The sequence below is a fragment of the Trachypithecus francoisi genome, unplaced genomic scaffold, assembly GCF_009764315.1.
Source record: "Trachypithecus francoisi isolate TF-2019V2 unplaced genomic scaffold, Tfra_2.0 Lachesis_group10, whole genome shotgun sequence".
Taxonomy (NCBI): Eukaryota; Metazoa; Chordata; class Mammalia; order Primates; family Cercopithecidae; genus Trachypithecus; species Trachypithecus francoisi.
Genome location: NW_022681455.1, coordinates 107,525,523 through 107,551,992, shown reverse-complemented (window position 1 = coordinate 107,551,992; position 26,470 = coordinate 107,525,523). Strand labels below are relative to the sequence as shown.

The window sequence follows — 26,470 nt, the reverse complement described above, 5'->3', positions numbered from 1 at the left end:
CACATTGTTTTTTCTCAAATGTAAATTTGCTCTGTTAATGGAATTAAAAAGTTACCTATGAGCTATTTCTAAATACTATTAATTTTTAAACCTAGAGAGCTTTTCTTTCCATTTACCTCTTAATTTTACTTTTATAGCACTATACTTACATATATTTTTGTAAACAAAATATATATTGTCAAACTTTTAAAGAAATTGTTCTGTTACTTTTCTTAAGGATTAGAATGTTCTATGACAAATATCATGTACATAAAATTAGGAATGGAGTGATATAAAAGTTTAACAGTGGTTTTAAAAAATTATATTGACCGGGCACAGTGGCTCACGCCTGTAATCCCAACACTTTGGGAGGCAGAGGAGGGCACATGATGGGGTCAGGAGTTCGAGACCAGCCTTGCCAACACGGTGAAACCTCATCTCTGCTAAAAATACAAAAATTAGCCAGGTGTGGTGGTGGGTGCCTGTAATCCCAGCTACTCAGGAGGCTGAGACACGAGAATCGCTTGAAACTGCAAGGCGGAGGTTACAGTGAACCGAGATCATGCCATTGCACTCCAGCCCAGGCAACAAGAGCGTAACACCGTCAAAAAAAAAAAAAAATTTATATTACATCCTTATAACATGGAATGAAAGCAAATCTGAGCATATGCTGATGTAATCAGATCTGTGATCTTTATTAAAATGTAAATTACCAAATAATCTCTAACAAAACAACTCACAGTATTTTAAATTGCAAAGAAACGTTTCCTACCTTGCCTGCTTCTCTTTCTAAGTCGACATACTCTCGGCTAGGTGTTTGTCGCTGTTCTCCCTGCCAGCTGGCCGGAAAAAACTGGAGAGACAGATTGGTTCCTGTGGCCACAAAAGCCTTTTAGAAAAATCAATACAAACAGGATCAGGAGCAGGACATTACATAAATTATGCAGGCAGTCATTTATTTTTATATCAGTTTATGTCTTAAGTCAGGCAGCACAGAGAATACTTAAAAGTAAAAAAACATGCACTCATCATTTTTCTTAAGTATTAAGTTACAAACATCTGATTCCATTTTGAGGACATTTGCCATTGGCTGCTTAATATAAAATCAGACATGGAATCAATACTTTCTTTCAGGTCATTTTTTGCTGACGTTAGGATCTTGCACTGCTAATGTCTAACCAGAAGCCACCATCCATCCTTGCATTTAAAAACTTCTTTTTAAATGTAAAAATCACTGAAAATCTAAAGATTTTGAATTTTAAAGAAAACCTCAATTTAAAGTTGTATAAATGAGACACTTTAATTTTCCCTGATTTCTCTTGCTGAAAGAAACACTGCATGGCAGGCAGTACATAAAAAATGCACTTGGAATTTCCGTCTCTCCTCTGATAAACCATACATCGGCATGGGATATCTAAAACCCTAGATGATTTTTTAAAGTATGTCTTTTCTAATATTTGACTTTAGGAGAACTTGATCCGACTACAACGGAGAGAAAAGTATTCATCTAATATTTATAAAAGATTTGGATGTTAGAGCTCAACAGATGGAACGATCTAAAACCATTTCAATAAAGTGTCATTTTATGTAGCCCTTGAGCAAGTTACCTCTATATTTCCCTCATGCAAAAAACAAAGACATTACCCCTTTCCCAAAGGAAATTAAGAAAAAAAGTAAAAGCATTTTTGAAAAAATACATTTTTCATCATCTAAATGTAAACTCTTCTTTGTTGAAACCAGAAAGTGTTTTTTGTGGCCAGGCACGGTGGCTCACGCCTGTAATCCCAGCACTTTGGGAGTCTGAGACAGGCGGATCACAGGGTCAGGAGATTGAGACCATCCTGACTAATAAGGCGAAACCCCCTCTCTACTAAAAATACAAAAAATTAGCCAGGCGTGGTGGTAGGCGCCTGTAGTCCCAGCTACTTGGGAGGCTGAGGTAGGAGAATGACGTGAACCCGGGAGGCGGAGCTTGTAGTGAGCCAAGATCGCACTTGGTGACAGAGTGCTACACCCTTGGTGACAGAGCAAGACTCCGTCTCAAAAAAAAGTTTTTTGTTTGGTTTATTCTACTAATTGAGTTCGGAAGCATAATTTGTTTCCATGCGTACAGTCTTCATCTCAAATCAAGAGGTTCCCGTTTGGGGCAATTTGTTTAAAGCCATCAACCAATTTGGCTATCCAATAGTTTCCCGATGGTTAACAGCTTAGATTCTTTAGAGGTTAAAATTATCCTTCCTATTTCTATTACTGGCACTGTCGGTACACTTGTCAACCCTAAATGCTAAATCTCTAAACCTCTTTGATGGCATTTCCCTAATCAACTGGGGTACCATTTTCATGTGGTAAATGTTTTATATGCATAAAAACTGAACTAACATCAATATTACAACATCATTTTTAAAAATCTTTCAGGCCAAGAGTGGTGGTTCACGCTTGTAATCCCAGCACGTTGGGAGGTGAGACAGGTGGACCACCTGAGGTCAGGAGTACAAGACCACCCTGGCCAATATGGTGAAACCCTGTCTCTACTAAAAATACAAAAAATCAGCTGGGCGTCGTGGCAGACATTGTAATCCCAGCTACTTGGGAGGCTGAGGCAGAAGAATCACTTGAACCCAGGAGGCAGAGGTTGCATGCAGTGAGCCAAGATCGCACCACTGTGGTCCAGCCTGGACAACCAGGTGAGACTCCATTTCAAAAACAAGAAAAAACAAAAAAACAAAAAAAACTTCCCATGCACTATGAGCATGAGTCTTAAAATCCCCCAATACTAGTTTAAATGAAAAAGGAATTTCTGGGAGGGAAACTGCCCAGGCTGTATGACCTGAAGCATACCTCAGTTTCCTCACAAATTAATTATTTGTAAAGTGCTTAAAACAGTACCAAGTAAATGTTACGAAAATGTCTGCTGAATGATATGAGAAATAACTTTAAGTTCAACAAGAAAGTCAACTTTTTCAGCTTCAGATAATGAAATTCTTAGAGCAGAGTGGTGGCAGAAAAGACTCAGCACATGAATGAATGCCCTGTGTCAAAATCCCTGTGGTGCGCTTCTTCAGTATTCACCTAGTAGCAAATCCTTCCACCTCCAGTGTACCCCAAATCAGCTCTGTGCCAAGACACTCTGCAGATCGTATTACTTCATCTCCTGTCTTGATGCCAACCTCAGAAGAGATTTCCTGCTTCATCACTATATGTCCATTACCTCATAAAGATTGCTCTCTGAGACAGAAGTGGTAAACGTAGATCATTCTAGAAAAGCATTTTCCAAACTTATCTGACCATGGAACTCTTTTAATGAGATACCTACATATACGTAAGAGTTGGAAAAAGTCTGTTCCAAAATATTAATATGGTGTCAACATTGTCATAGGAAAATAAAGAAAAAAAGAAACAAAATGAAAACATTAAAATGCTACACTGGTATGACGCCTATATTTAAGATTTCCAGGTTGTCTTATGTTTTATAGGTTTCACAAATTATAAAATAGCACACCTTGTGCCAATCCAACATACTTTTTACCATTCAATCTTCAGAATTAGAAATATGTATTAGTTTTTACTCTTCTCACCATAGAGTAACCATACTTCTCATAAATATTTTTTCTTCAATTGATTATTAGTGTTGAAGACATCTCCAACACTCTTACTACATAAGAATTGGTAAGCATAGGCCAGGTGCGGTGGCTCAAGCCTGTAATCCCAGCGCTTTGGGAGGCCAAGGCAGGCAGATCACGAGATCAGAAGTTCGACACCAGTCTGGCCAACATAGTGAAACCCCATCTCTACTAAATATACAAAAAATTAGCTGGGTGTGGTGGTGTGGGCCTGTAATTCCAGCTACTCATGAGGCTGGGGCAGGAGAATCGTGTGAACCCAGGAGGCGGAGGTTGCAGTGAGCCAAGATCTTGCCATTGCACTGCAGCCTAGCAGACAGTATGAGACACCGTCTCAAAAAAAAAAAAAAAAAAACAGTGAAACCCTGTCTCTACTAAAAATACAAAAACAAAATTAGCCAGGCACGGTGGCAGGTGCCTGTAGTCCCAGCTACTTGGGAGGCTGAGGCGGGAGAATGATGTGAACTCAGGAGGCGGAGCTTGCAGTGAGCTGAGATCGGGCCACTGCACACCAGCCTGGGCAACAGAACGAGACTCCATCTCAAAAAAAAAAAAAATTCATAAGAATAAATCAAGGCTGCGTACAGTGGCTCACCGAAGCAGGCAGATCACTTGAGGCCAGGAGTTGGAGACCAGCCTGGCCAACATAGTGAAATCCATCTCTACTAAAAATACAAAAACCAGACAGGCATGGTGGCAGGCGCCTATAATCCCAGCTAGTCGGGAGGCGGAAGCAGGAGGCGGAGGTTGCAGCCAACGGAAATGGCACCACTGCACTCCAGCCTGGGTGAAAGAGTGAGATCCAGTCTCAAAAAAAGAATAAATCAGATTCTACCATAGATTCTTCTACTCATGTTCACTTTTATTTAATGCTGATTAGGTTTTACAGTTAAAAACTCAATTGGCATAAAATAAGGGGGCTGACTGAGTTTTATAGTTAAAGAGAGATGATCAACACATCCTTAAATTATTTCACATCTAAATGCAAAATGAGGCTGGGAGTGGTGGCTCACGCCTGTAATCCCAGCACTTTGGGAGACCAAGGTGGGTGGATCACCCGAGGTCAGGAGTTCGAGACCAGCCTGGCAAACATGGTGAAACTCCATCTTTACCAAAAATACAATTAATTAGCCGGGTGTGGTGGTGTATGCCTGTAATCCCAGCTACTCCGGAGGCTGGGTCAAGAGAATCACTTGAACCTGGGGGACGGAGGTTGCAGTAAGCCGAGATCGTGCCACTGCACTACAACCTAGGCAAAAGCAGAACAGATTCTTCATTTACCTCACTGATACATTAAGGAGACATTCAAAATAAGAAGAGGACAACTGGGGCAGGAGAAAGGTTGGGAATAGTTTTGAGAACTGTGGATATTCTTGCCATTTATGGCTGCTGTCAAAACAGGCAAAATAATGCCTTTTTCCACAGCCAGATAGAAAGAAACCATGGCCTGTTCATAAGTCATAAGATAAATTTCAGGCATTAAATTAAGTAGCCTCTAAATTCAAATAATCAAGTACCTATGGTATTGTGCAAAATACCTGTATCCAGAGGAGTTTATACAGAATTAATGAGGTCTCCACCCTCTCGGAGCTAAGGATCCTGTAATTAAATGTGGGTTAACACTGAATTAAAGGAGGGAAACTAGAAAGAGAAAAAACTAGGAAATGTGAAATTCCTCTCCAAATACCAATAGTTACATTACTTTTTTTTTTTTTTTTTTTTTTTTTTTTTTGAGACGGAGTCTCGCTCTGCCGCCCAGGCTGGAGTGCAGTGGCCGGGTCTCAGCTCACTGCAAGCTCCGCCTCCTGGGTTCACGCCATTCTCCTGCCTCAGCCTCCCAAGCAGCTGGGACTACAGGCGCCCGCCATGTCGCCCGGCTAGTTTTTTGTATTTTTTAGTAGAGACGGGGTTTCACCATGTTAGCCAGGATGGTCTCGATCTCCTGACCTTGTGATCCGCCCGTCTCGGCCTCCCAAAGTGCTGGGATTACAGGCTTGAGCCACCGCGCCCGGCCTACATTACTTAACAAAGTAAGACCTATGTCGTCTTAAGTGCAAACCTCACACAGCATTCAATCTACCTTCTTTAACCTTTAATACTTTTCAGAAATTTAAAACTTATAAAATGTGTCGGATCAGATATTTGTTTTATTTTTGGAGACAGGGTCTCACTCTGTCACCTAGGCTGGAGTGCAGTGGTGCGACTATGGCTCACTGCAGCCTCGATCTCCTGGGCTCAGGTGAGGATCAGATATTTGGAAGCGGGAAAGGTCTAGAATGTCTAAATCATCCTGGAAAGAAATTTATGACAAACACTAACCACCTATAACACTACTACAATATTACGGCATTTCAGATATCCCATGGGTTGAATTCATAATTCCATTCAGCAAAGTCTGAGATGACAGAAAACACCCTACTAGCTATGATTCACCATTCCAAAAAAATTCAGCTTTCAAAAATAGTGGTAATAATATAATACACGGGGCAGCGTATGGTGACGCCGAGCCTGGTAGTCCCAGCTATTGGGAGGCTGAGACAAGAGGATCGCTTGAGCCCAGAAGTTTGAGGCTGTAGTGCCTTATGATTATGTCTGTGAACAGCCATTGCACCCCAGCCTAGGCCACACAGCAAGATCATTCTCTTAAAAAAAAAAAAAAAAAAAAACAAGGCCGGGCGCAGTGGCTCACACTTGTATCCCAGCACTTTGGAAGGCCGAAGTGGGAGGATCACTTAAGGTCAGGAGTTCAAAACCAGCCTGGCCAACATGGTGAAACCCCGTCTCTACTAAAAATACAAAAAGATTAGCTGGGCGTGGTGGTGTGTGCCTGTAATCCCAGCTACTCAGGAGGTTGAGGCAGGAGAATCGCTTGAACCTGGGAGGCAAAGGTTCTAGCGAGCCAAGACTACATCATGCTGCTGCACTCCAGCCTGGGTAATAGAGCGGGACTCCGTCTCAAAACAAACAAAAAAGCAAACATTGACAATACAAGTACTTTGTATCTTATCTTTTATACTTGCATCCTTTACCTCCAGGAAATTCTATCCTCAAGTGTACCACCTTCCTTTTGCAAAAGGTAACCTAGGCAAAGGATGACACGATCATCGCACTAGCTAATGAATTATTTTCTTTTTTTTTTTTTTTTTTTTTTGAGACGGAGTCTCGCGCTGTCACCCAGGCTGGAGTGCTGTGGCCGGATCTCAGCTCACTGCAAGCTCCGCCTCCCGGGTTCACGCCATTCTCCTGCCTCAGCCTCCCGAGTAGCTGGGACTACAGGCGCCGCCACCTCGCCCGGCTAGTCTTTTGTAGTTTTTAGTAGAGACGGGGTTTCACCATGTTAGTCAGGATGGTCTCGATCTCCTGACCTCGTGATCCGCCCGTCTCGGCCTCCCAAAGTGCTAGGATTACAGGCTTGAGCCACCGCGCCCGGCCATGAATTATTTTCTTATACCACTCAGCGCCAAAATCTAAAAGCATGTCTTATGCACTTCAATCATATAAATAACACAATTACTCAAGAAACTTGCAAGTGGGCTAAAAGCTTGAGACTATCTTTCATAACATGCACTAATGACCAAATATTCAGGAGCTCCTGATAAATTTAACCATTATCTTCTCACTACTACAATTTTAAAAAGCCTTCACTTAAAATATCAAAATATTCTTTAAAATTAAATTTGAGTTCAGTGATGAAAAGCGAGAGTTCTATGGCATATGAATTATATCTGAATAAAAATAAACTGGTTTTATAAAGGGGGTGGGAGGAGTAAATTTCCAATATGTCTTCCTACTGTTAACCCAAATTCAAATCGCACCTAACTTCAAGCCTCTGACAATGCAATAGGTCCAAGTCACCCAGCAGATAGTAACAGCATTCCATTAGACAGCGCTTTAACTTTTAAAAAAAATAATCAGGCCGGACCCAGTGGCTCACGCCTGTAATCCTTGCATTCTGGAAGGTCGAGGAGGGCGTATCAGTTGCGGTCAGGAGGCCAGCCTGGCCAACATAGTGAAACCCCGTCTTTACTAAAAATACAAAAATTAGCCGGGCGTGGTGGCAGGCACCTGTAATCCTAGCTACTCAGGAGGCTGAGGCAGGAAAATCGCTTGAACCTAGGAGGCAGAGGTTGCAGTGAGCAGAGATCGAGCCACTGTCCTCCAGCCCGGGCAACAGAGCAAGACTCTACCTCAAAAAAATAATAATCAACCTCTTTTCTTGGTTTCTTCCTACCATTCTCTCCTCATCAGCACCTCCAACAAGGCAAACCAAAAGGAGATGAGAGGAACTAGGACCCCTGAATTTTTTTCTTCAACCCAAGGTCTGGTGAAGACACACCAAATCTGCCTCCTAAAACGAGGACCTAGAGATCAACCGTGAGTTTCGCCCATCTGCGCATTTTAGGTACGGCAGCCCTACTAGAGACATGGGGATAATGGTTTATTTCTGATTCTCCTGAAGCTTAACATTCTAAGAAAATGACACTTTTAGGGCCTTTTCCCCCCGTTTCCTCTCTATTAGGACAATAAATAACTGGAGAAAAGATTTCTTCTCGGCGATCTGGGAGTGAGACCGCTTGACATAGACAATCACCGAGAGCTCACCTTCTAAGAAACAAACTATCGCCGACCTTGAATGAAGCTCCGGTTGTTTTTCTGAATGGCGGTTTGCTTGCTTGCTACAAATACCCTGAACCCTTCCTCGGTGTCGCCGCCTAAACAATGCCCTTCACTTGTTTAGTCTGGCTCGGGTTCGAGCGCCACTCGCGGTGCTCCATTGGCCGACACGCGCCACCGCGGCGGGGCCCAGGGAAAGCGTCTCCTCGCGAGCACCGGCCCGCGGCGTCTGGTTTCGCATTTTGAAACCCGAGTAGGAAGTGAGACGGCGCCCGCTCAGTTCCGGGAGCCGCGGCAGCCGCGCCGCCGTCCGGAACCGGCCTGGGCCGCGGCCGCCCGGCGCAACAAGTGACCCGCGCGCGCCCCTATCTGCGCCCCGGGCCCGCCGACTTACGATTTCCGAGCGGCCGTCGCGGCAGGCGTTCTGGAAGCGCGCCTGGCGCTCCTCGTGGGGCCGGTCCCTGAAGCCCGTGTACTTAATCTGCAAGGCAAGACAACCCGAAATCAGAAGCCAAATCCGCGGCGCCGCCCGCGCGCCCGCCCTCCCAGCGCGGCGCCGATAAAGGCAAGCAGAGGCTGCGGGCGACGGCCGCCGCGGCGAGATTGGCCCTCCGCAGGCGCGCCGAACGGGACTCCCGGGGACCGCGCCGCCCAAACTTTTCTCCGCCCGGGCCCACTCGGGGCGCGCTGCGGCCTCCTAGCTGCCCGCCCGCCTCACCTCACACTCGCGGCTCAGCTTCCTAAAGAACTCCTCGTTCTCGAACTTGCTTCTCTGGTCGGGCACGACGCGCGGCATCTTCCCGCCCTGAGGCCGCGCCGGCCAGCCGCACTCGGGGCTTGCGCGGGCACCCGCTGGCTGGCTCCGCGCTGACCGACTGACCGCCCACCCGCGGCGCCCGGACGCCCGCTTCCTTTTGTTTCAGGCGCCCGCCCGCGTGGGTTGCCGTTCCGAGGAGTCTGAAGCGCCGCCGCCCTCTCGAACCCAACCTACGCCGCCGCTGCCGCCGCTTCGGCCGTTGCCTGCTGCCCGCGCAGCCCCAGATCTCGCCGCCCCCGGCCGCCGCCGCCGCCGCCGCCGCCACTTCCTCTCACCGCCCACCCCGCCCCCGGCGGCCCCACCCCTCCTCCTCGCTAGCCCGCCCGCCTCCAACTCCAGCAAACAAGACGCACCATTCACAACTCCGCGGCCCGCGCCGCGCATGCGCCATCCGCCTGCTGGCTCAGCGGCGGGGCTGTGGCGCCCCGAGGCTCCTTCCGCAGCGCTGCCCTTTTCCCGCTGCTCGCCCGCGGCCACTCGGCGTGGAGCTGCAGTGGGGGGATCCGCCTGCCCTTTAGCAGACGGGAGTAGCCAACGCAGGCCTTTTCTTCCGCCCTTCCTCGGCCATCTGGAACTTCTGGGTTCCCCAGGTGCGCGGAGTAACCCCAGATTGTCACTTGAACGCGAGGAAACCTAAGTCCTTGGGGACTTTTCGTCCCTAAACCGACCGGTAGGGGTGTAGGCTGTGCACGTTGAAGACTGAGGTGGAAACGGACCAAAGAATTCAACCGAGGCATGGTGGAAAGGTCGTGGCTGTTGGAGTCAGATGGGTCTTAGATGGGATCCCACTCAGCTACACTACCTGCTGGCTGGGGCCTTAGACAAGAACTGGACCACTAAACCTCAGTTTCCTTATTTCCAAAATGCAGACACTCCTAAGTTTGCAGTGTTAGCGTGAGAACTGTTATGTGGGTCTAGCACACAGTGGGAGCCCAATAAATTTAAGTTTCTAAAGAAGAGCAAGCTGCGTTAAGAATGTAACCGATTGCCAGTCTTACTCAGTGTGCAATCAGCTGCAAAAAAATAAGATCCATAAGTTCTAGGGAAGTCGTTTAGCCCAAACTGGAGAAAGTCTGACATGGAATTTATGGCAGAGTTTCATTCAAAGTTAGTCCTGTGGCCGGGCGCGGTGGCTCATACCAGTAATCCCAGCCCTTTTTTTTTTTAACAGAGTCTTGCTCTGTCGCCCAGGCTGGAGTGAGTGCGATGGCGTGATCTCGGCTCACTGCAACCTCCGCCTCCTGGGTTCAAGTGATTTTCCTGCCTCTGCCTCCCGAGTGGTTGGAATTACAGGCGCCCACCACCATGCCCAGATAAATTTTTTTGCATTTTTAGTAGAGAAGGGGTTTCGTCATGTTGGTCAGACTGGTCTTGAACTACTGACCTCAGGTGATCTGCCTGCCTCGTCCTCCCAAAGTGCTGGGATTACAGGCGTGAGCCTCTGTGCCTGGCCTAATCCTAGCACTTTGGGAGGCTGAGGCGGGCTGATCACCTGAGATCAGGCGCTTGAGGCCAGCCTGGTCAACATGGCAAAACCCCATCTCTACTAAAAGTACAAAAATTATCCATGCGTGGTGGCACACGCCTGTAGTCTCAGCTACTCGGGAGGCTGAGGCAGGAGAATCGCCTGACCCCGGGAGGTGGAGGTTGTAGTGAGCCGAGATGGTGCCACTGCACTCCAGCCTGGGCCACAGAGCAAGACTGCATCTCAAACAGCTACTCGGGAAGCTGAGGCAGGAGAATGGGTTGAACCTGGGAGGCAGAGGTTGCAGTGAGACAAGATCGTGCCATTGCACTCTAGCCTGGCTGACAAGAGCATAACCCTGTCTGGGGGGGGGGGGGGGGGGGCGGGGAAAAACTCCATGAGGAAGCACTCTTGTTCCACAATGAGTCCAAGGAGGGCTCACAGACCTCCAAGTTGATCTTGGCCAAAGACTCCAGCAATAATTGTTTCTGCCATGGGAAATGTGGAATAAATAAAAGTCGAAAGATCTCTAGAATGGCCTTGATGGCCAGACAGACATCATGAGCTTAGACAAGGTCAGGGTCAAGGGAGCTGGACCTGGAGGGGTGGGAGTGCAGAGCAGGGCAGGGCGCTCTCATTGTCAGCCTCATGGAGGGGAGGAATGATGTCCTAAGGGAAAGGGACAGCAAAGCCTGCCAAGCAGACCCAGAACAGCAGCCCCACAGACAGCTTCGGGCAACTGCAGGCCACAGGGTAACCCACACTCGGTGTAGTCTGGCATTCAACAGCCAGGATGACTGGGAAATAAGCCACATACTGAAGAAGGCCATCTCCTCAGCTGACCTCTATATGCCTTTTTGGTTGTTTAAATTTTTTTTCACTTATTTTAAAAAATTGAATGAAAGGAAATTTATAAAGGAAACTTTCACCCATGTAAGGTATACTTAAGTCTGTGCTTCTAACAGCTTTGGCAGCTGTTGAGTTGAGTATGGGTTGGCCCAGACACTATGCTATGGGTGTTTGCTAAGGGAAGGTTTGCTAAGATCCAGCTCTACTGAGGCCCACACATAGAAGCTTGCAGGTGTCTCTTCTGTGCCAAGAAACATCTGCCCCCACCGTCCCAAAACCTGACTGAATTATCTGCAGTCCGGTCATCTGGAATCTTCCTTTTGTAAGGATTCAAGCCAACCAAGGGTCTTCTCTGAGTACCTCCCTAACTTCCTACGTGGGTGCCTGCTCCTGCAGACTCCTAAAGCTGATCTTGGGTGGGTAAATAGATAATACACAATGAAGCTGAGCAGAGTGCAGGAACCCTCACTTGCCTAGTGCAACTGTGAAGCTCTGTTCAGGGTGCCTTCATGCACCTTATCTTGGTTAATTCACACAACCACCTCCTTTTTTTTTTGAGACGGAGTCTTACTCTGTTGTCCAGGCTGGAGTGCAATGGTGCGATCTTGGCTCACTGCAACTTCCGCCTCCCAGGTTCAACCGATTCTCCTGCCTCAGCTTCCTGAGTAGCTGGGATTACAGGCGCCTGCCACCACGCCCAGCTAATTTTTGTATTTTTAGTAGAGAAGGACAGGCTAGTCCCGAACTCCCAACCTCAGGCGATCTGCCTGCCTCAGCCTCCCAAAGTGCTGGGATTATAGGCGTGAGTCACTGCACCCGGCCCACACAACCATCTTGTAAGTCAGGTCTGCTGTCTCCATCTGAGAGATGAGGAAACAGACTTTGAAAAAGTAAATAAGGCCAGGAGTGGTGGTTCACGTCTGTAATCCTAGCACTTTGGGAGGCTGAGGCAGGTGGATTGACCGAGCTCAGGAGTTCGAGACCAGCCTGGGCAACACAGTGAAACCCCGTCTCCACTAAAATACAAAAAATTGGCTGTGCATGGCACAGCTAATTACGCCTGTAATCCCAGCTACTCTGGAGGCTGAGACGAGAGAATCACTTGAACCCGGGAGGCAGAGGTTGCAATGAGCTGAGATCACACCACTGCACTCCAGCCTGGGTGACACAGCAAGACTCTATCTCAAAAAAAAAAAAAGAAAAAAGAAAAGAGAAAGTACAAAAGGACAGTGACGAGACCCTGATCCATTTGAAATAACAAAATGGGGGCTGGGCATGGTGGTGCACACCTGTAATCTCAGCACTTTGGGAAGCAGAAGTGGGAGGATCACTTGAGGCCAGGAGTTCGAGACCATCCTAGACAACAGAGTGAGACACCCCCCCCAACTCTAAAGAAACTAGCTAAGCATTGGGATACATCATCTTCATTCCTTCCTATAAGTTTAGTATTATTGATCCTATTCTACAGATGGGCCAACTGAGATTCACAGGTGCTAAGTGACCCCAGGGTGGTGATTTTAATCATTCTACTCTGAGACCTAGTGGAGATACCAAAAGTCCTGCCTGCCACCCTCACTGAACTGCACACTCGTAGAAAGCTATGTCTGGGGTTATTCCTCTGGGAGCACCCCAACATGTTCTAGAAGGGTCCCCACAGGTTGAAGAAAGGGGCTCTATTGTGGGCCTTGTGGCAAGATGTGGGCCTGCCCTTGAGGGTTGTGCATTCCTACCTCTGAGCCTGTTTGTCCCTTCTTGGCTTGGAAGGTCAAAATCTAGATGTCCTGCCTCCACAGGCCCAGCAGGAAGGATGGTTTTATCCAGTTCTGGTGTCAGCAGCCACCCACCTTTGCCTTTCCTGACAGAGGAGGTCTCTGAGCCTCTGATGCGTTTTTTCTAAGGAAATAGTTTCCCTTCAGTTACTGAGAAAATATTGTACCATCTTGAAGTTGAAATAGGATCTGGAGCCACAAATGAGACTTGAGAGGAGTGGGAGACAAGGAAAATTAGTGGCTGGCACATTGCCTAAAACCCTGGCTCCACTCAGCTTCTAGTTTTTAGAAGGCAATGGGCCTTAATCCAGGATGAGGGTGTCATCTGCCCAAGTGTGGCAGTTTCCTGGGCCCTAAAGAATTTTTTTCTTTTTGAGATATAATTTATATACTGTAAAATCCACCCTTGGGCCCAAAGAATCTCCCCTCCCTCCCAGGGGCATCTCCCTCTTCTGAGCCCCCCAGCCACCCTCCCCCAGCTCAGCCATCCCATAGGGAAAGGAAAGCAGAGAGGAGCAAGTTTCCCCAGAATAGCATTTCTTTAGTGTTGGGATCAATAAACTCGTTTGCTTAAAAGGAACCAGATGATTTCATCCTTGTAATTATAAGTTTGACGTTTGCAAATCTTGCCCGGGCTCCAAATGAGCCTCTTTGTCATCGGGGTTGGGGGTAGAGGAGTTTGTCTGGGTGCCTGGGGATGGCAGGACTGAGCCTACTGTGGTGGGAAGAGTGCCAAGCTGGGGTCGGGAAGCCTGGCTGCTGATCTTAGAGGGCTGCCTTGGAGTGCTCCCCTTCCCCTCCCGTGCTCTCCTAGTTTCTGACAAGTGATGGGAAACAGACTAGACTAGGGGGCTAGGAAATAATAATAATGGAAATAATGATGATAATGGTAGTAATAATAATATAATGTGGTGAGAGCTGGGGTAAGCTCTAACCACACCACCCTCCTGCTTAAGACCCCTCCCCCAAGACTGAAGAAACTTGGGGCAGAAAGACAAAGGCCCTCAGCCTAGCGTTCATGACCCCCCGACAATCCCTACTTTCCAACACTATCTCCTATCGTTTCTCCCCATGGCACCCTGCAATCCAGCCATACTAGCCTGTTTCCATTCCCCACATGCCCATACCATGACTTCCTTCTGTTTCTCTACTGGGAAAACTCACCGTTCTTCTTTCTTTCTTTCTCTTTTGGGGGAGGGTCTTCCTGTTTCACCCAGGCTGGAGTGCAGTGGTGCAATCACGGCTTACTGCGGCCTTGACCTCCTGGAGTCAAGCAATCCTCCCACCTCAGCCTCCTGAGTAGCAGGTAGCTGGGACTACAGGTGCCACCATGCCTGGGTAATTAATAAAAAAAAAATTTTTTTAGAGATGTGGTCTCACTACGTTGTCCAGGCTATACTTCTTCTTTAAATATATTCATGGGCCTCTGATTGTCCTCCGTGGAATGACTGCCCCACAGCATCCGTTTACTCATTTGGCTCCATGCTATGTGCCAAGGAGATGCTCAGCTCGCCTGGGACATAGCAGCCCCCTGGATTCTGGGAGGATTTAGTTTTACACTAATTTGTTTACTTTACTATGAAGCCTTCATATGAGGGTATCTCCCCTAACCCTTGAGAATTTTTAAAGTTATTTAAAACTTGTACTTTTTTTGTAGAAAATTTAGGACATACAGGCAGGGCACGGTGGCTCACACCTGTAATCCTAGCACTTTGGGAGGCTGAGGTGGGCAGATCACGAGGTCAGGAGATCGAGACCATCCTGGCTAACACGGCAAAACCCCGTCTCTACTAAAAAATACAAAAAATTAGCCGGCCGTGGTGGCGGGTGCCTGTAGTCCCAGCTACTTGGGAGGCTGAGGCAGGAGAATGGTGTGAACCCAGGAGGCAGAGCTTGCAGTGAGCCGAGATCGCGCCACTGCACTACAGCCTGGGCAACAGAGCGAGACTCGGTCTCAAAAAAAAAAAAAAAAAATTAGGACATACAGAAAAAGAATAAAGGAATCCTAACATCTCAAAGTAGTCATTGCCAACATTTTACTGTGTTTCGTTTGGGCTTATTTCATCCGCATTTTTTTCACTTAGTTATGACATTCTGTACGTGCAACTTTGGATGCTCTGTTACCACCTAACCCTATGGTATAAATATTTCCCCATGTCATATTAAAATTCCTAATGATAGCTGGGAGTGGTGGCATGTGCCTACAGTCTCAGCTACTTGGGAGGTGAAGGTGGGAGCATTACTCATGTCTGAGAGTTTGAGACCAGATTGGGCAACATAGGGAGACCCTGTCTCAAGAACAGACAAACAAACCAACAAACAACACAATACAATTCCTGATGGCATCTACTTTTTTTTTCTTTTTTTTTTTTCTTTTTTTGAGACAGAGTCTCACTCTGTCACCAGGCTGGAGTGCAGTGGCCAGATCTCGGCTCACTGCAAGCTCCGCCTCCCGGGTTTATGCCATTCTCCTGCCTCAGCCTCCCAAGTAGCTGGGACTACAGGCGCCTGCCACCTCACCCGGCTAGTTTTTTGTATTGTTTTAGTAGAGACGGGGTTTCATTGTGTTAGCCAGGATGGTCTCGATCTCCTGACCCCATGATCCGCCAGTCTCGGCCTCCCAAAGTGCTGGGACTACAGGCTTGAGCCACCATGCCCGGCCCTCTTCTTTTCTTTTTTTTGAGATGGAGTCTTGCTTTTGTCGCCCAGGCTGGAGTACAGTGGTGCGACCTCAGCTCACTGCCACCTCCGCCTCCTGGGTTCAAACAATTCTCCTGTCTCGGCTTCCTGAGTAGCTGGGACTACAGGTGCCTGCCACCATGCCCACCTAATTTATGTATTTTTAGTAGAGACAGGGTTTCACCATATTGATCAGGCTGGTCTCGAACTCCTGACCTTAGGTGATCCACCTGCCTCAGCCTCCCAAAGTGCTGGAATTACAGGTGTAAGCCACAGTGCCCGGCCCCTGCCTTTTTTTTTTTTTAGACAGAGTCTCGCTCTGTCACCCAAGCTTGAGTGCAGCAGTGCAATGTCAGCTCACTGCAACCTGGGGCTTTCGGGTTCCAGCGATTCTCCTGCCTCAGCCTCCCAAGTAGCTGGGATTGCAGGCATGCACCACCATGCCTGGCTAATTTTTTTTCTTCTTTTTTTTTTTTTTGTATTTTCAGTACAGACAGGGTTTCTCCATGTTAACCAGGCTGGTCTTGAACTCTTGGCTTCAAGTGATCCACCCACCTCGGCCTCCCAAAGTGCTGGGATTACAGGCGTGAGCCACCGCACCCGGCCCCTAATGGCATCTTGTAGCTCTACTGTTACTTGGCAGATCCCCTATTGTTGGGCATTTAAGTTGTTTCCTGTTATTCACAAATTACTAATTAGGCTGCTGTGAATGTCATAGTCCTTAAGGCTTTTTCTTAAAAGTTCTGAGCCAGGCGCAGTGGCTCCCGCCTGTAATCCCAGCACTTTGGGAGGTTAAGGTGGATCACTTGAGGCCAGGTGTTCAAGACCAGCCTGGCCAATATGGCGAAACCCTGACTCTACTAAAAATACAAAAATTAGCTGGGTGTGGTGGCATGCACCTGTAGTCCCAGCTGCCTGGGAGGCTGAGGCACAAGAATCGCTTGAACCTGGAAAGCGGAGGTTGCAGTAAGCCCAGATCACACACCACTGCACTCCAGCCTGGGCAATAGAGCAAGATTCTGCCAAAAAAAAAGAAAAAAAAAATTCTGGATAGTGTTTTTAGGATCAATTTCAAAAAGTAGAACCACTAGGTCAAAAGATATGGACATTTTAAGGTTCCTGATGTATGTTGCCAAATTTCTCTTTGACATCACCTCTTCTCTCTTCTTGAGTCTTAAGAATCTGTTCCTCCTCCTCCTCCCATTTCTCTTATCAGTGTCTGAGACACAGGAAATGCCAGCCAAGAATAAACCAAGAGCTGCAGATAGAGATCAATGAATCAATACAGGAGATTGAATAATTCAACACTCACTTCTGGCTCATTATTGACTCTGGAATCCAAATGCCTCTTTTACCTTCTCTCCTTTTGTGTCCCAGCTGATAATGCCTTGATAACCTGCCATGTTCTTGGATTCTCTCCCAAACTTTCCAAGCTCAGAACCATCAAGACAGGCAGGGTTTCCCATCATGCTGTAATATTACCTTGTAAATAAGCAGAAATAATTACTAGCCCACAGATACCTCACCAGCCTGCCTCCCCTCCAGGAACACAAAAAGGGCAATTTAGAAAGCAGACAATTGTTCTTTTCCTCGAGATGACACTACTGAGTAAATGGGCAAGGAATTCAGCTTTGGTCTGCTCCAGCCCTGGCTAACTTCCCTCTGTCTAACTTGTCTTTCTCCCTTTCCTTAGCCAGACCAATTCACACTCTTCATTAAGTGTCATTTAGAGAGGCCAGGCACAGTGGCTCATGCCTGTAAGCCCAGCACTTTGGAAGGCCAAGACAGGTGGTTGGCTTGAGCCAGTTTGGGCAACATGATGAAAGCCCATTATCTACAAAAAAAATACAAAAAATTAGCTGCATATGGTGGTGCAAGCCTGTAGTCCCAGCTACCCAGGAGGCTGAGGTGGGAGGATCATCTGAGGTGGGGAGGTCGAGGCTGCAGTGAGCTGAGATTGTGCCACTGCAGCTCTTCAGCCTGGGCAACAGTCAGACCCTGTCTAAAAAAAAAAAAAAAAAAAAAAATTTCAGATGTGGTGGCACACGCCTGTAATCCTAGCACTTTGGGAGGCCAAGGCAGATCACCTGAGGTCGGGAGCTTGAGACCAGCCTGACCAACACAGAGACACCCTGTCTCTACTAACAATACAAAATTAGCCAGGCATGGTGGTGCATACCTGTAATCCCAGAACCCGGGAGGTGGAGGTTGCAGTGAGCCAAGATCACGCCATTGCACTCCAGCCTGGGCAACAAGAGTGAAGCACCTTAAAAAAAAAAGAAAAAAAAAGTGTAGTTGGAGCCAGGCGTGGTGGCTGACACCTGTAATCCCAGTACTTTGGGAGGCCAAGGCGGGCAGATCACCTGAAGTCGGGAGTTTGAGACCAGCCTGGCCAACATGGTGAAACACCATCTCTACTAAAAATACAAAAATTAGCTGGGGGTGGTGGTGCGTGCCTGTAATCCCAGCTATTTGGGAGACTAAGTCAGGAGAATCACTTGAACCTGGGAGGTGAAGGTTGCAGTGAGCTGAGATCGCATCACTGCACTCCAGGCTGGCCAGTGGAGTAAGACGCTGTCTCAGAAAAAAAAAAAAAAAAAAAAACAAAAAACAAAAAACAGTGTAGTTCAGAGACCTCTGACAAGGCTTTCTAAACGATGCTGGGCAGAATGACTGCCCCATAGCATTCCCTCACCGATGCCTATGAGACAAGACTGGATTCAACCACCTCAAAGGTATCCCACGGTCTTGATAGCTTCCCTAGTCCCACCTTACGCTAACTTCATCTTGCTCCCTTCTACCCAGGGGGAGCTCCCAGCATGCTTTGCAGTTTAGGTAGTGTTGGTGACAGAGATGGACACAAAGATGAACAACCCAGGTTTCCCTTCAGTGAATAACTTTTCTCTTCTTTTCTCTTCTTTTCCTTTTCTTTCTCTCTTCTCTTTCTTCTTTTCTTTTTTTTTTTGACAGGGTCTTGCTCGGTCAAGTGCAGTGGCATGATCCTAGCTGACTGCAGTTTCCAACTCCTGGGCTGAGGCGATCCTCCTGTCTCAGCCTCCTGAGTAGTTGGGACTACAAGTGCACACCACCACGCCTGGCTAATTTTTACTTTTTTTTTTTGAGACAGAGTCTTGCTCTGTCACCCAGGCTGGAGTGCAGTGGCGCAATCTCGGCTCACTGCAAGCTCCACCTCCCAGGTTCACTCCATTCTCCTGCCTCAGCCTCCCCAGTAGCTGGGACTACAGGCGCCCGCCACCACACCCAGCTAATTTTTTGTATTTTTAGTAGAGACGGGGTTTCACCATGTTAGCCAGGCTGGTCTCAATCTCCTGACCTCGTGATCCACCCGTCTCGGCCTCCCAAAGTGCTGGGATTACAGGCATGAGCCACTGCGCCCGGCCATTTTTTTCAATATAGGGTCACATTCTGTTAGACAGGCTGGTGTGCAGTGGTGGCATCATTGCTCACTGCAGCCTCAAACTCCTGGGCTCAAGTGATCCTCCTGCCTCAGTCTCACAATAGCTGGGACCACAGGCACATTCCACTGCACTTGACTAATCCTTCCCTCCTTCTCTCCTCCCCTCCCTCCCTCCTTCCCTTCCTTCTATCCTTTCTTCCTTACTTCCAGAGACGGCGTCTTGTTACGTTGCTCAGGCTGGTCTCGAACTTCTGGGCACAAGTAACTTTCCCACCTTGGCCTCCCAAAATGCTGGGATTACAGGCACAAGCGACTGCATAAAGCAATTTTCCAAACACTTTCTCGCTGGCCTCTCCTTAATTTCTTCAAGATAAAGAGGGAAGGCCGGGTGCAGTGGCTCACGCCTTTAATCCCAACACTTTGGGAGGCCGAGGTGGGTGGATCACGAGGTCAGGAGATCAAAACCATTCTGGCTAACACGGTGAAACCCTGTCTCTACTAAAAATACAAAAAAATTAGCCGGGTGTGGCACACGCCTGTAGTCCCAGCTACTCGGGAGGCCGAGGCAGGAGAATCGCTTGAACCCAGGAGTCAGAGATTGCAGTGAGCCAAGCTCACATCACTGCACTCCAGCCTGGGCGACACAGCGAGACTCCTTCTCAAAAATAAATAAATAAATAAATAAATAAATAATAAAAGGATAAAGAGGGAAAGAGTTACTGTTCTATTTTGTAGCTCTTGAAATTGAGACTCAGAACAGGTGACTGACTCATTCAAGGGCATATGGCCAGGTAGACTCAGAGAGAGAGAGAGATCCCAGAGAAGTCCTGCAGTTGAAGAAATGCAGTCACTTAACTCTTTACTTTTTTTTTAAGAGGTTCGGTGGGGGGGTCTTGCTATGTTGCTGCTCAGGTTGGTCTTGGAACTCCTGGCCTCAAGTGATCCGCCTTCCTCGACCTCCCAAAGTGCTGGGATTACAGGTGTGAGCCATAAGCGCCTGGCCTATTTTATTTTATTTTTTCAAGGCTGTTTCTCAGTGTGAACTATTTCATTTCACTATTCGTTTTTTTTGTTGTTTGTTTTTTCATGAAATGAGGTCTTGCTATATTGCCCAGGCTGGAGTGCAGCAGCTACTCACAGGCACGATCCCACTACTGATTAACACAGGAGTTTTGACCTGCTCCATTTTCGACCTGGGCTGGTTCACCCCTCCTTAGGCTACCTGGTGGTCCCTCGTTCCTGGGAGATCACCATATCGATGCCAACTTAGTGCAGACACCTAATCAGCATAGTGAATTACAGCCCAGATCTCCTGGGCTCAAGCAATCCTCCCGTCTCAGTCTCCCGAGTAGCTGGGACTGCATGCACATGCCACTGCAACTGGATAGTTTTCTGTTTTAGCTTCCTTCACATGCTGACTCACCCTCAAGTGGTAGCCATTCTCTTTCCTGATGTTTCTACAAAAATCTTGAGATTGAGTTTCATAGTCCAAGTCTGGGTTATCTGGTCATCCCTGAGCTGTGGTGTGGACACTGTGAATTGCTGAGGACAGGGTGGTGTCACGGGAAAAGGAATGGCTGTACTGTGTAGCCAAAAACATCAGAAGGTACCTGAGTTAGTGTCTAGCACAAAGTTGCAAGCTCTCAAAGAATGGTGGCTATGACACTCTTTATGGTCTCTTCTATCTCTGAAATGCTATGATTTGTACAATGCTTTGGTTGATACAAAGCCATCTGTAAACATTGGCAGTAAGGGAAGCACTGGATAACAATTTGAGTTCACATAAGGTCTAACAAAAATGCCATACAATGAGCTGAAAGGGTGCCTGAAGCCAGCACAGTGGCTCACACCTGTAAGCCCAGCACTTTGGGAGGCCAAGGCGGGTGGATCACCTGAGGTCAGGAGTTCCAGACCAACCTGGCCAACACGGCGAGACCCCATCTCTACTAAAAATACAAAAATCAGCTGGGTGTGGTGGCTCATGCCTGTAATCCCAGCTACTTGGGAGGCTGAGGCACGAGAATAACTTGAACCTGAGAGGTGGAGGCTGCAGTGATCCAAGATTGTTCCACCGCACTCCAGCCTGGGCGACAGAGCAAGATTCCATCTAAAAAAAAATGGGTAACTGCCTGTGGCCTGCCTCCTTTTCTTTTTTTTTTTCTTTATTCTTTCTTTCTTTCTTTTTGAGATGGAGTCTTACTCTGTCACCCAGGCTGGAGTGCAGTGGTGCGATCTCGCTCACTGCAACCTCTGCCGCCCGGTTTCAAGTGATTCTTCTGTCTCAGCCCCCCGAGTAGATGGGATTACAGGCGAGCACCACCATGCCTGGCTAATTTTTTTGTATTTTTAGTAGAGACGGGGTTTCACCATGTTGACCAGGCTGGTCTTGAACTCCTGACCTCAGGGGATCCGCCCACCTTGGCCTCCCAAAGTGCTGCGATTACAGACGTGAGCCATCATGCATGGCCTGGCCTGCCTCCTTTGGTAGTGGAGCAGGGGCAGCGGCAGTGCCAGAACCAGGGCATGGCCTGGAAAGGACTTCCTGAGCCTCTGGGGCCTGCTACATCCATAGCTCTTTCAAAGGATCCTGCTTCTATCAGCATTAAATGATCCGGCTGGACTGGGACTCGACCTGCTCTGGGAGCTGAAGGGAGCCATGCATAGCTAGAGCAGAAGTGCAGGCTCCAAAGTCTGACCAAAGTGGATGCTTTAGGTTAGGTGGTGATAGTGATCAACCAATCAGAGCCTTCTCTGAGGCAAGTGTGTGGTGTGAGTGTGCATGTGGGTACCAAGCCCAGAGGAGGCAGTCATGAAGCTCAGGTTACATCCAGGCCTCATTCAGACTGTAAACCATGGAAATGGTGCCCCCTAGAGGTGTGTGCTGCAACAGCTATTCTGTCGGCCATTATTCTGGATGGTTCCACATTCAGGCTGCCTCCTTGCTTCTCACATGAGATCTCCCACTACCAATGATTGTTTGGGTATAGTTGCATCCTCATTCTTCAGAAAAATATTCTTGTCTCAGATACACTGAGTATTGTGGATGTATTGGTCGCCTAGAGGCCAGGAAGGTTAGGATTTCTCCTGGCAGGGAGTATCAGAGAAGTCAATTGAGTGTCTGAGATCACACAGCAGAGGGAAGGGTTATATTAAAACCCAAGACCCTTGGCCGGGCGCGGTGGCTCAAGCCTGTAATCCCAGCACTTTGGGAGGCCGAGACGGGCGGATCACGAGGTCAAGACATCGAGACCATCCTGGCTAATACGGTGAAACCCCGTCTCTACTAAAAATGCAAAAAAAAAAATTAGCCGGGCGTGGCGGTGAGCGCTTGTAGTCCCAGCTACTTGGGAGGCTGAGGCAGGAGAATGGCGTGAACCCGGGAGGCGGAGCTTGCAGTGAGCCGAGATCGCGCCACTGCACTCCAGCCTGGGCGACTGAGCGAGACTCCGTCTCAAAAAAAAAAAAAAAAAACCCAAGACCCCCTACTCATTAGCAGTCTTTCCTAGCACTGCAGAATCCTGTGATGTAGGAGCAGCAAATCCATGGTGGCACCTCTGCCAGGTGCTGAGAGGCCCAGCAACAGGGCCAGGGATCTGGGGTCTCTGGAAGGCCCTGGAAGCTGCCAGCCCTTCCCCCAGGCCAGAGGAGCTGCCTCTTTGGCAAGAGACGTGAATCAGCCACAGGCGCCTCCGCCAGCTTTTGATGAATTTTCCTGCCACTGGTGCTAATTTCCTGCAAGGCTTTTTCTTTCACCTTCAGGCTCCCCCTCAAAAGGGTTCTTGCTCTTTATCGGTGGGGGATCCATAATGATCACCCAGCAGCTCCTTGGTGAGGTCACCAACATGCTCCACCAGCAGCTCCTGTGGCTGAAAGGGCTGGGAGTGGACAGGGGTCCTGGACCACGGCTAGAGGGAGCTGAGGCCAGAGTCTGGTCCTACCACAGGGCCTGTTCCCAAAGAAAGTCTGGCCCAGAGAGGCAAATGGTCTGTCTGAGGACACACGGAAGAACAGGCCCAGAGAGGAACACACAGCTCCCTAAATTCTGCCTAAGAGAGGCGTGGTGAACCCTGTTCTGTGGGCCATGTGATCTCAGCCTCTGAGTTCTTTCTGGGCTCAACTGGGCTCTCCTCCCCTACCTACTGGCTCCCCAAATAGACCCAAGCCTAACCCCTCATGGCAGTGGAGTCATCATTGCACAGAGGGCTGGTGGTGGGAGGTGAGAGTGCTGTCTTAACAAGCTTTCTGTGGGGTGGGAGGTCTGTTTGTGTCTCTACCCTGGACTGGACACCCTCTTGGGGCTTTTCCTGGGCCCAGTGGGTAGGTGCCAAGGTCTCCCAGGCCTGGGGAGGGACCATGTGAATTCTCAGACTTGGCTGGGTGGGAGTGCACTAGGCCAGAGTACCCCAGGGGCCACTCTGTGAGTGGGAAGGTGAGTAATCAGAGCTGACCTCCCGCCTTGGCCTAAAGTTCCTTGGAGAAACAGGACACCTGCCCTTATGTGTCACTAGGTCCTGACCATCTACTTTGGGAACTTGCTTGCTCGATTCCATGAAGGACCACTGTCTAGTTCTCTGCCACCATCCCCCGGTCTGCTCACTTCCACTCTCTCTTCCTCCAGTGTCTCTGTACTAGGTAACCTCAAAGACCCTTCTGGAAGGTAGATCTGACCAAGACATGCCCCTCCCATGGCTCCCTAGTGCCTCCGCATAGAGTCCATGCTCCCTCCCAGCTTACAGGCCTGGTGCTCCAGTTCTGGGCCATTTCCTCTTTCAGCCTTTCTGTGGGGGTCATGCTGACTGACACAGAGCTGCTGGGACTGAACAAGCCAATTCCTGCCTCCAGGCCTTTGCTCCTGCTTTGCCCTCTGGCTGCGATAGCTTCCCCTCCACTCCCACCTTCATTCCCTCCACTGTTCCCTATAGGTTCTTTCAAAGGCTCCTCCAGGAAGCCCTCCCTTTCCATCACCCTCCCACCCCAAGGTGTCTTAGTGGTCAGACAACTGTGATGAGAAACAGATCCCTCCCCACAGCTACCTTCTGAGTGTCCAGGCATGGCCCCCCTCCTGCCTGAACTGCCCCAGCACTGCCCTGGCTCTCTTTCCATTTGTGTGTCTGGCTGTGTGTCCACCAGCTTCTGCCTCTTTCCTCCACCCCTGAATTTTTTTTTGTTTTTGTTTTTTGACAGGGTCTCACTCTGTGGTCCAGGCTGGAGTGCAGTGGCACAATCTCGGCAACCTCCGCCTCCCAGGCTCAAGCAATTCTCGTGCCTCAGCCTCCTGAGTAGCTGGGATTACAGGTCTGTGCACCATACCTGGATAATTTTTGTATTTTTAGTAGAGACAGGGTTTTGCCATTTTGGCCAGGCTGGTCCAGAACTCCTGACCTCAGGTGATCCACCTGCCTCAGCCTCCCAAACTGCTGGTACTACAGCCTTTTAAAAAATCTTGTCTCACTGCAACCTCTGCCTGCCAGGCTCAAGCCATCCTCCCACCTCAGCTTCCCAAGTAGCTGGGACTGCAGGGGAATGCCATCATGCTTGGCTAATTTTTGTATTTTTCGTAGAGATGGGGTTTTGCCATGTTGTCCAGGCTATTCTTGAACTCCTGGGCTTAAGCCATCTGCCCGCCACAGCCTCCCAAAGTGCGGGGATTACAGGTGTGAGCCACGTGGCGCCCAGCCAATCCCCTGACTTTCTTGGCTGATCGTTCCATCATCTCTTATACCGATCTCTGTCCCTTTCCTCATTCTTTAATGCAGCTACACTGCATTCCATTGGACTCAAGGTGGTGTCATTGTCGCTATGTTCTTTCATTGTTGCTATGTTCCTTCATTGTTCAGTCTGCATCCCCCAATTTCTGAAAGGGGCTCTCTCCCTCTCCACACAATTAATTACCTTGGTGGAAAGAAGGAATTCTGGTTCTTTTAGAGACATGGTCTATGCTTTCCCAAAGAAAGTCTGGCTCAACAAGACCTGAGTAAAGTTCCAGAGCACGTAGCAGGCTCCCAGCCATCTAGACCTGAGGGAGCAGAGGGAGAACACACAGAAAAGGTCGCTGCATCCAGGACTGGTCCAGCCTCAGCTCTTCTAACCCAGTCCCTTGTGGCACTCACGGGGAAACAGCAGGATCTCTTTGGTCAACCTCACCTGTGGACCTTTCTACTGAACCTTCTCCCACTTCTTGTTCTAGAAACTTCAGCCTCCTGCAGAGGATGTACTGTGCTCAGGCCCACTTTGTCCCTTACTCCAGGGCCCCAGTGTGACCAGCTTCAGCTGCAAGGGGGTTCGTTGGGGGAAGGGAAAGCCTTGACGTGGTGGCATCTGTCCCCTACAACTCCCTCTTCCAGCCCCTTTTTTTCACCCGATGTCTCCCTCCCTGGACCTCGGGGCTTTCTTTAGCTTGGGGTCCCAGCCAAGCTCCTGGAGCCTCTGCCCATGCAGCCTGCAGGCTCCTGGAGGGCAGGACCCATCCCTCTTGGGTCTCCCAAAGCCTATAGGTGGGTAAGTCAGGTTGTGCACAGGAGGGACCCAGGTAAGGAAGTTCATGCATTCACTGTCACTAATGAGTTCTTGTTTCCCTGTGCTGCCCACCCTCCACCCTGCCCACGTGCCTGTCGCGGGGCACGATCCAGCACCAGCCGTGGGTTTCCAAAGCCTGGCTCTGCCATAGCCACCAGCGGGGAACTGCTCCAGTCGGCCAGCCCAGAACCTGGCCTTGGAGGTCCGGAAGAAGCAAGGAGGGCCATGAGAAGACAAGAACGCTTGGGCCGAGCCGCCCCCGCCTGGAGACCGGCGGCGAGATTCAGCTCCCGGCGCCCGCACGTCCGCCCAGGCTCTGGTCCGGCGCCAGGCGGTTGGATCCGTGACTGCAGTTGGCGGGAGGCCGGACGGCGTGTCCCCCGGGGCTCCCAGGCAGCCAGCGCTGTCGGCCAGGCCGGGAGGGCTGCGGCAAGCGGGCGGGCGACTGGATCCTGGGGGCCCGGGGCGGAGGCAGCGCTGCGTGGGCTGCAGTCAGCAGGGGCCCCGCAAAGGGGCCGCGTCCCTTGCGCTAATTGGCCCTTTCCCAGCCGCCTGGGCCGGTAATTGCTGCTTTCCGGGTGGAAGGTGGGGGCGTGGCGGGGGAGAAGCTGGGGCGCTGTTTCCGGAGCCGGGAGCCAGGCTCAGCCGGAGGTGGGCGGCCCGGCCCGGCCCGGCCAGCAGGGGGCGCATGTGTGCGCTGTGCCCGCGAGAGCTTAGCGCCCACACTCGTTCGTCCCCGCGGTG

General features: G+C 49.2%; 1 protein-coding gene and 1 long non-coding RNA gene across 5 annotated transcripts in view; both read right to left on the bottom strand.

Moving 5' to 3' along the window:
* The window catches only part of CBFB (core-binding factor subunit beta), an 82,393-nt gene extending 73,117 nt beyond the window's left edge, over window positions 1–9,276 (bottom strand). The window contains exons 1-3 of one of the 4 annotated variants that reach the window (XM_033218726.1): window positions 8,932–9,271; window positions 8,608–8,694; window positions 752–868 (exon numbers count right to left, since the gene is read on the bottom strand). In XM_033218726.1, coding sequence (XP_033074617.1) covers window positions 752–868; window positions 8,608–8,694; window positions 8,932–9,009 — 282 coding nt within the window. In that variant the 5' untranslated portion in view covers window positions 9,010–9,271. Of the gene's footprint in view, window positions 1–751; window positions 869–8,607; window positions 8,695–8,931 lie in introns of all 4 variants that reach the window. The other 3 variants (XM_033218727.1, XM_033218728.1, XM_033218729.1) reach the window with 3 other exon arrangements.
* Window positions 9,277–14,392: 5,116 nt separating this feature from the next.
* On the bottom strand, window positions 14,393–26,470 carry LOC117087923. Its single transcript, XR_004438946.1, has 3 exons — window positions 25,103–26,470; window positions 17,148–17,274; window positions 14,393–14,447 (listed from the first exon to the last, which is right to left on the bottom strand). It is a non-coding gene; the product is annotated as an uncharacterized LOC117087923 (long non-coding RNA).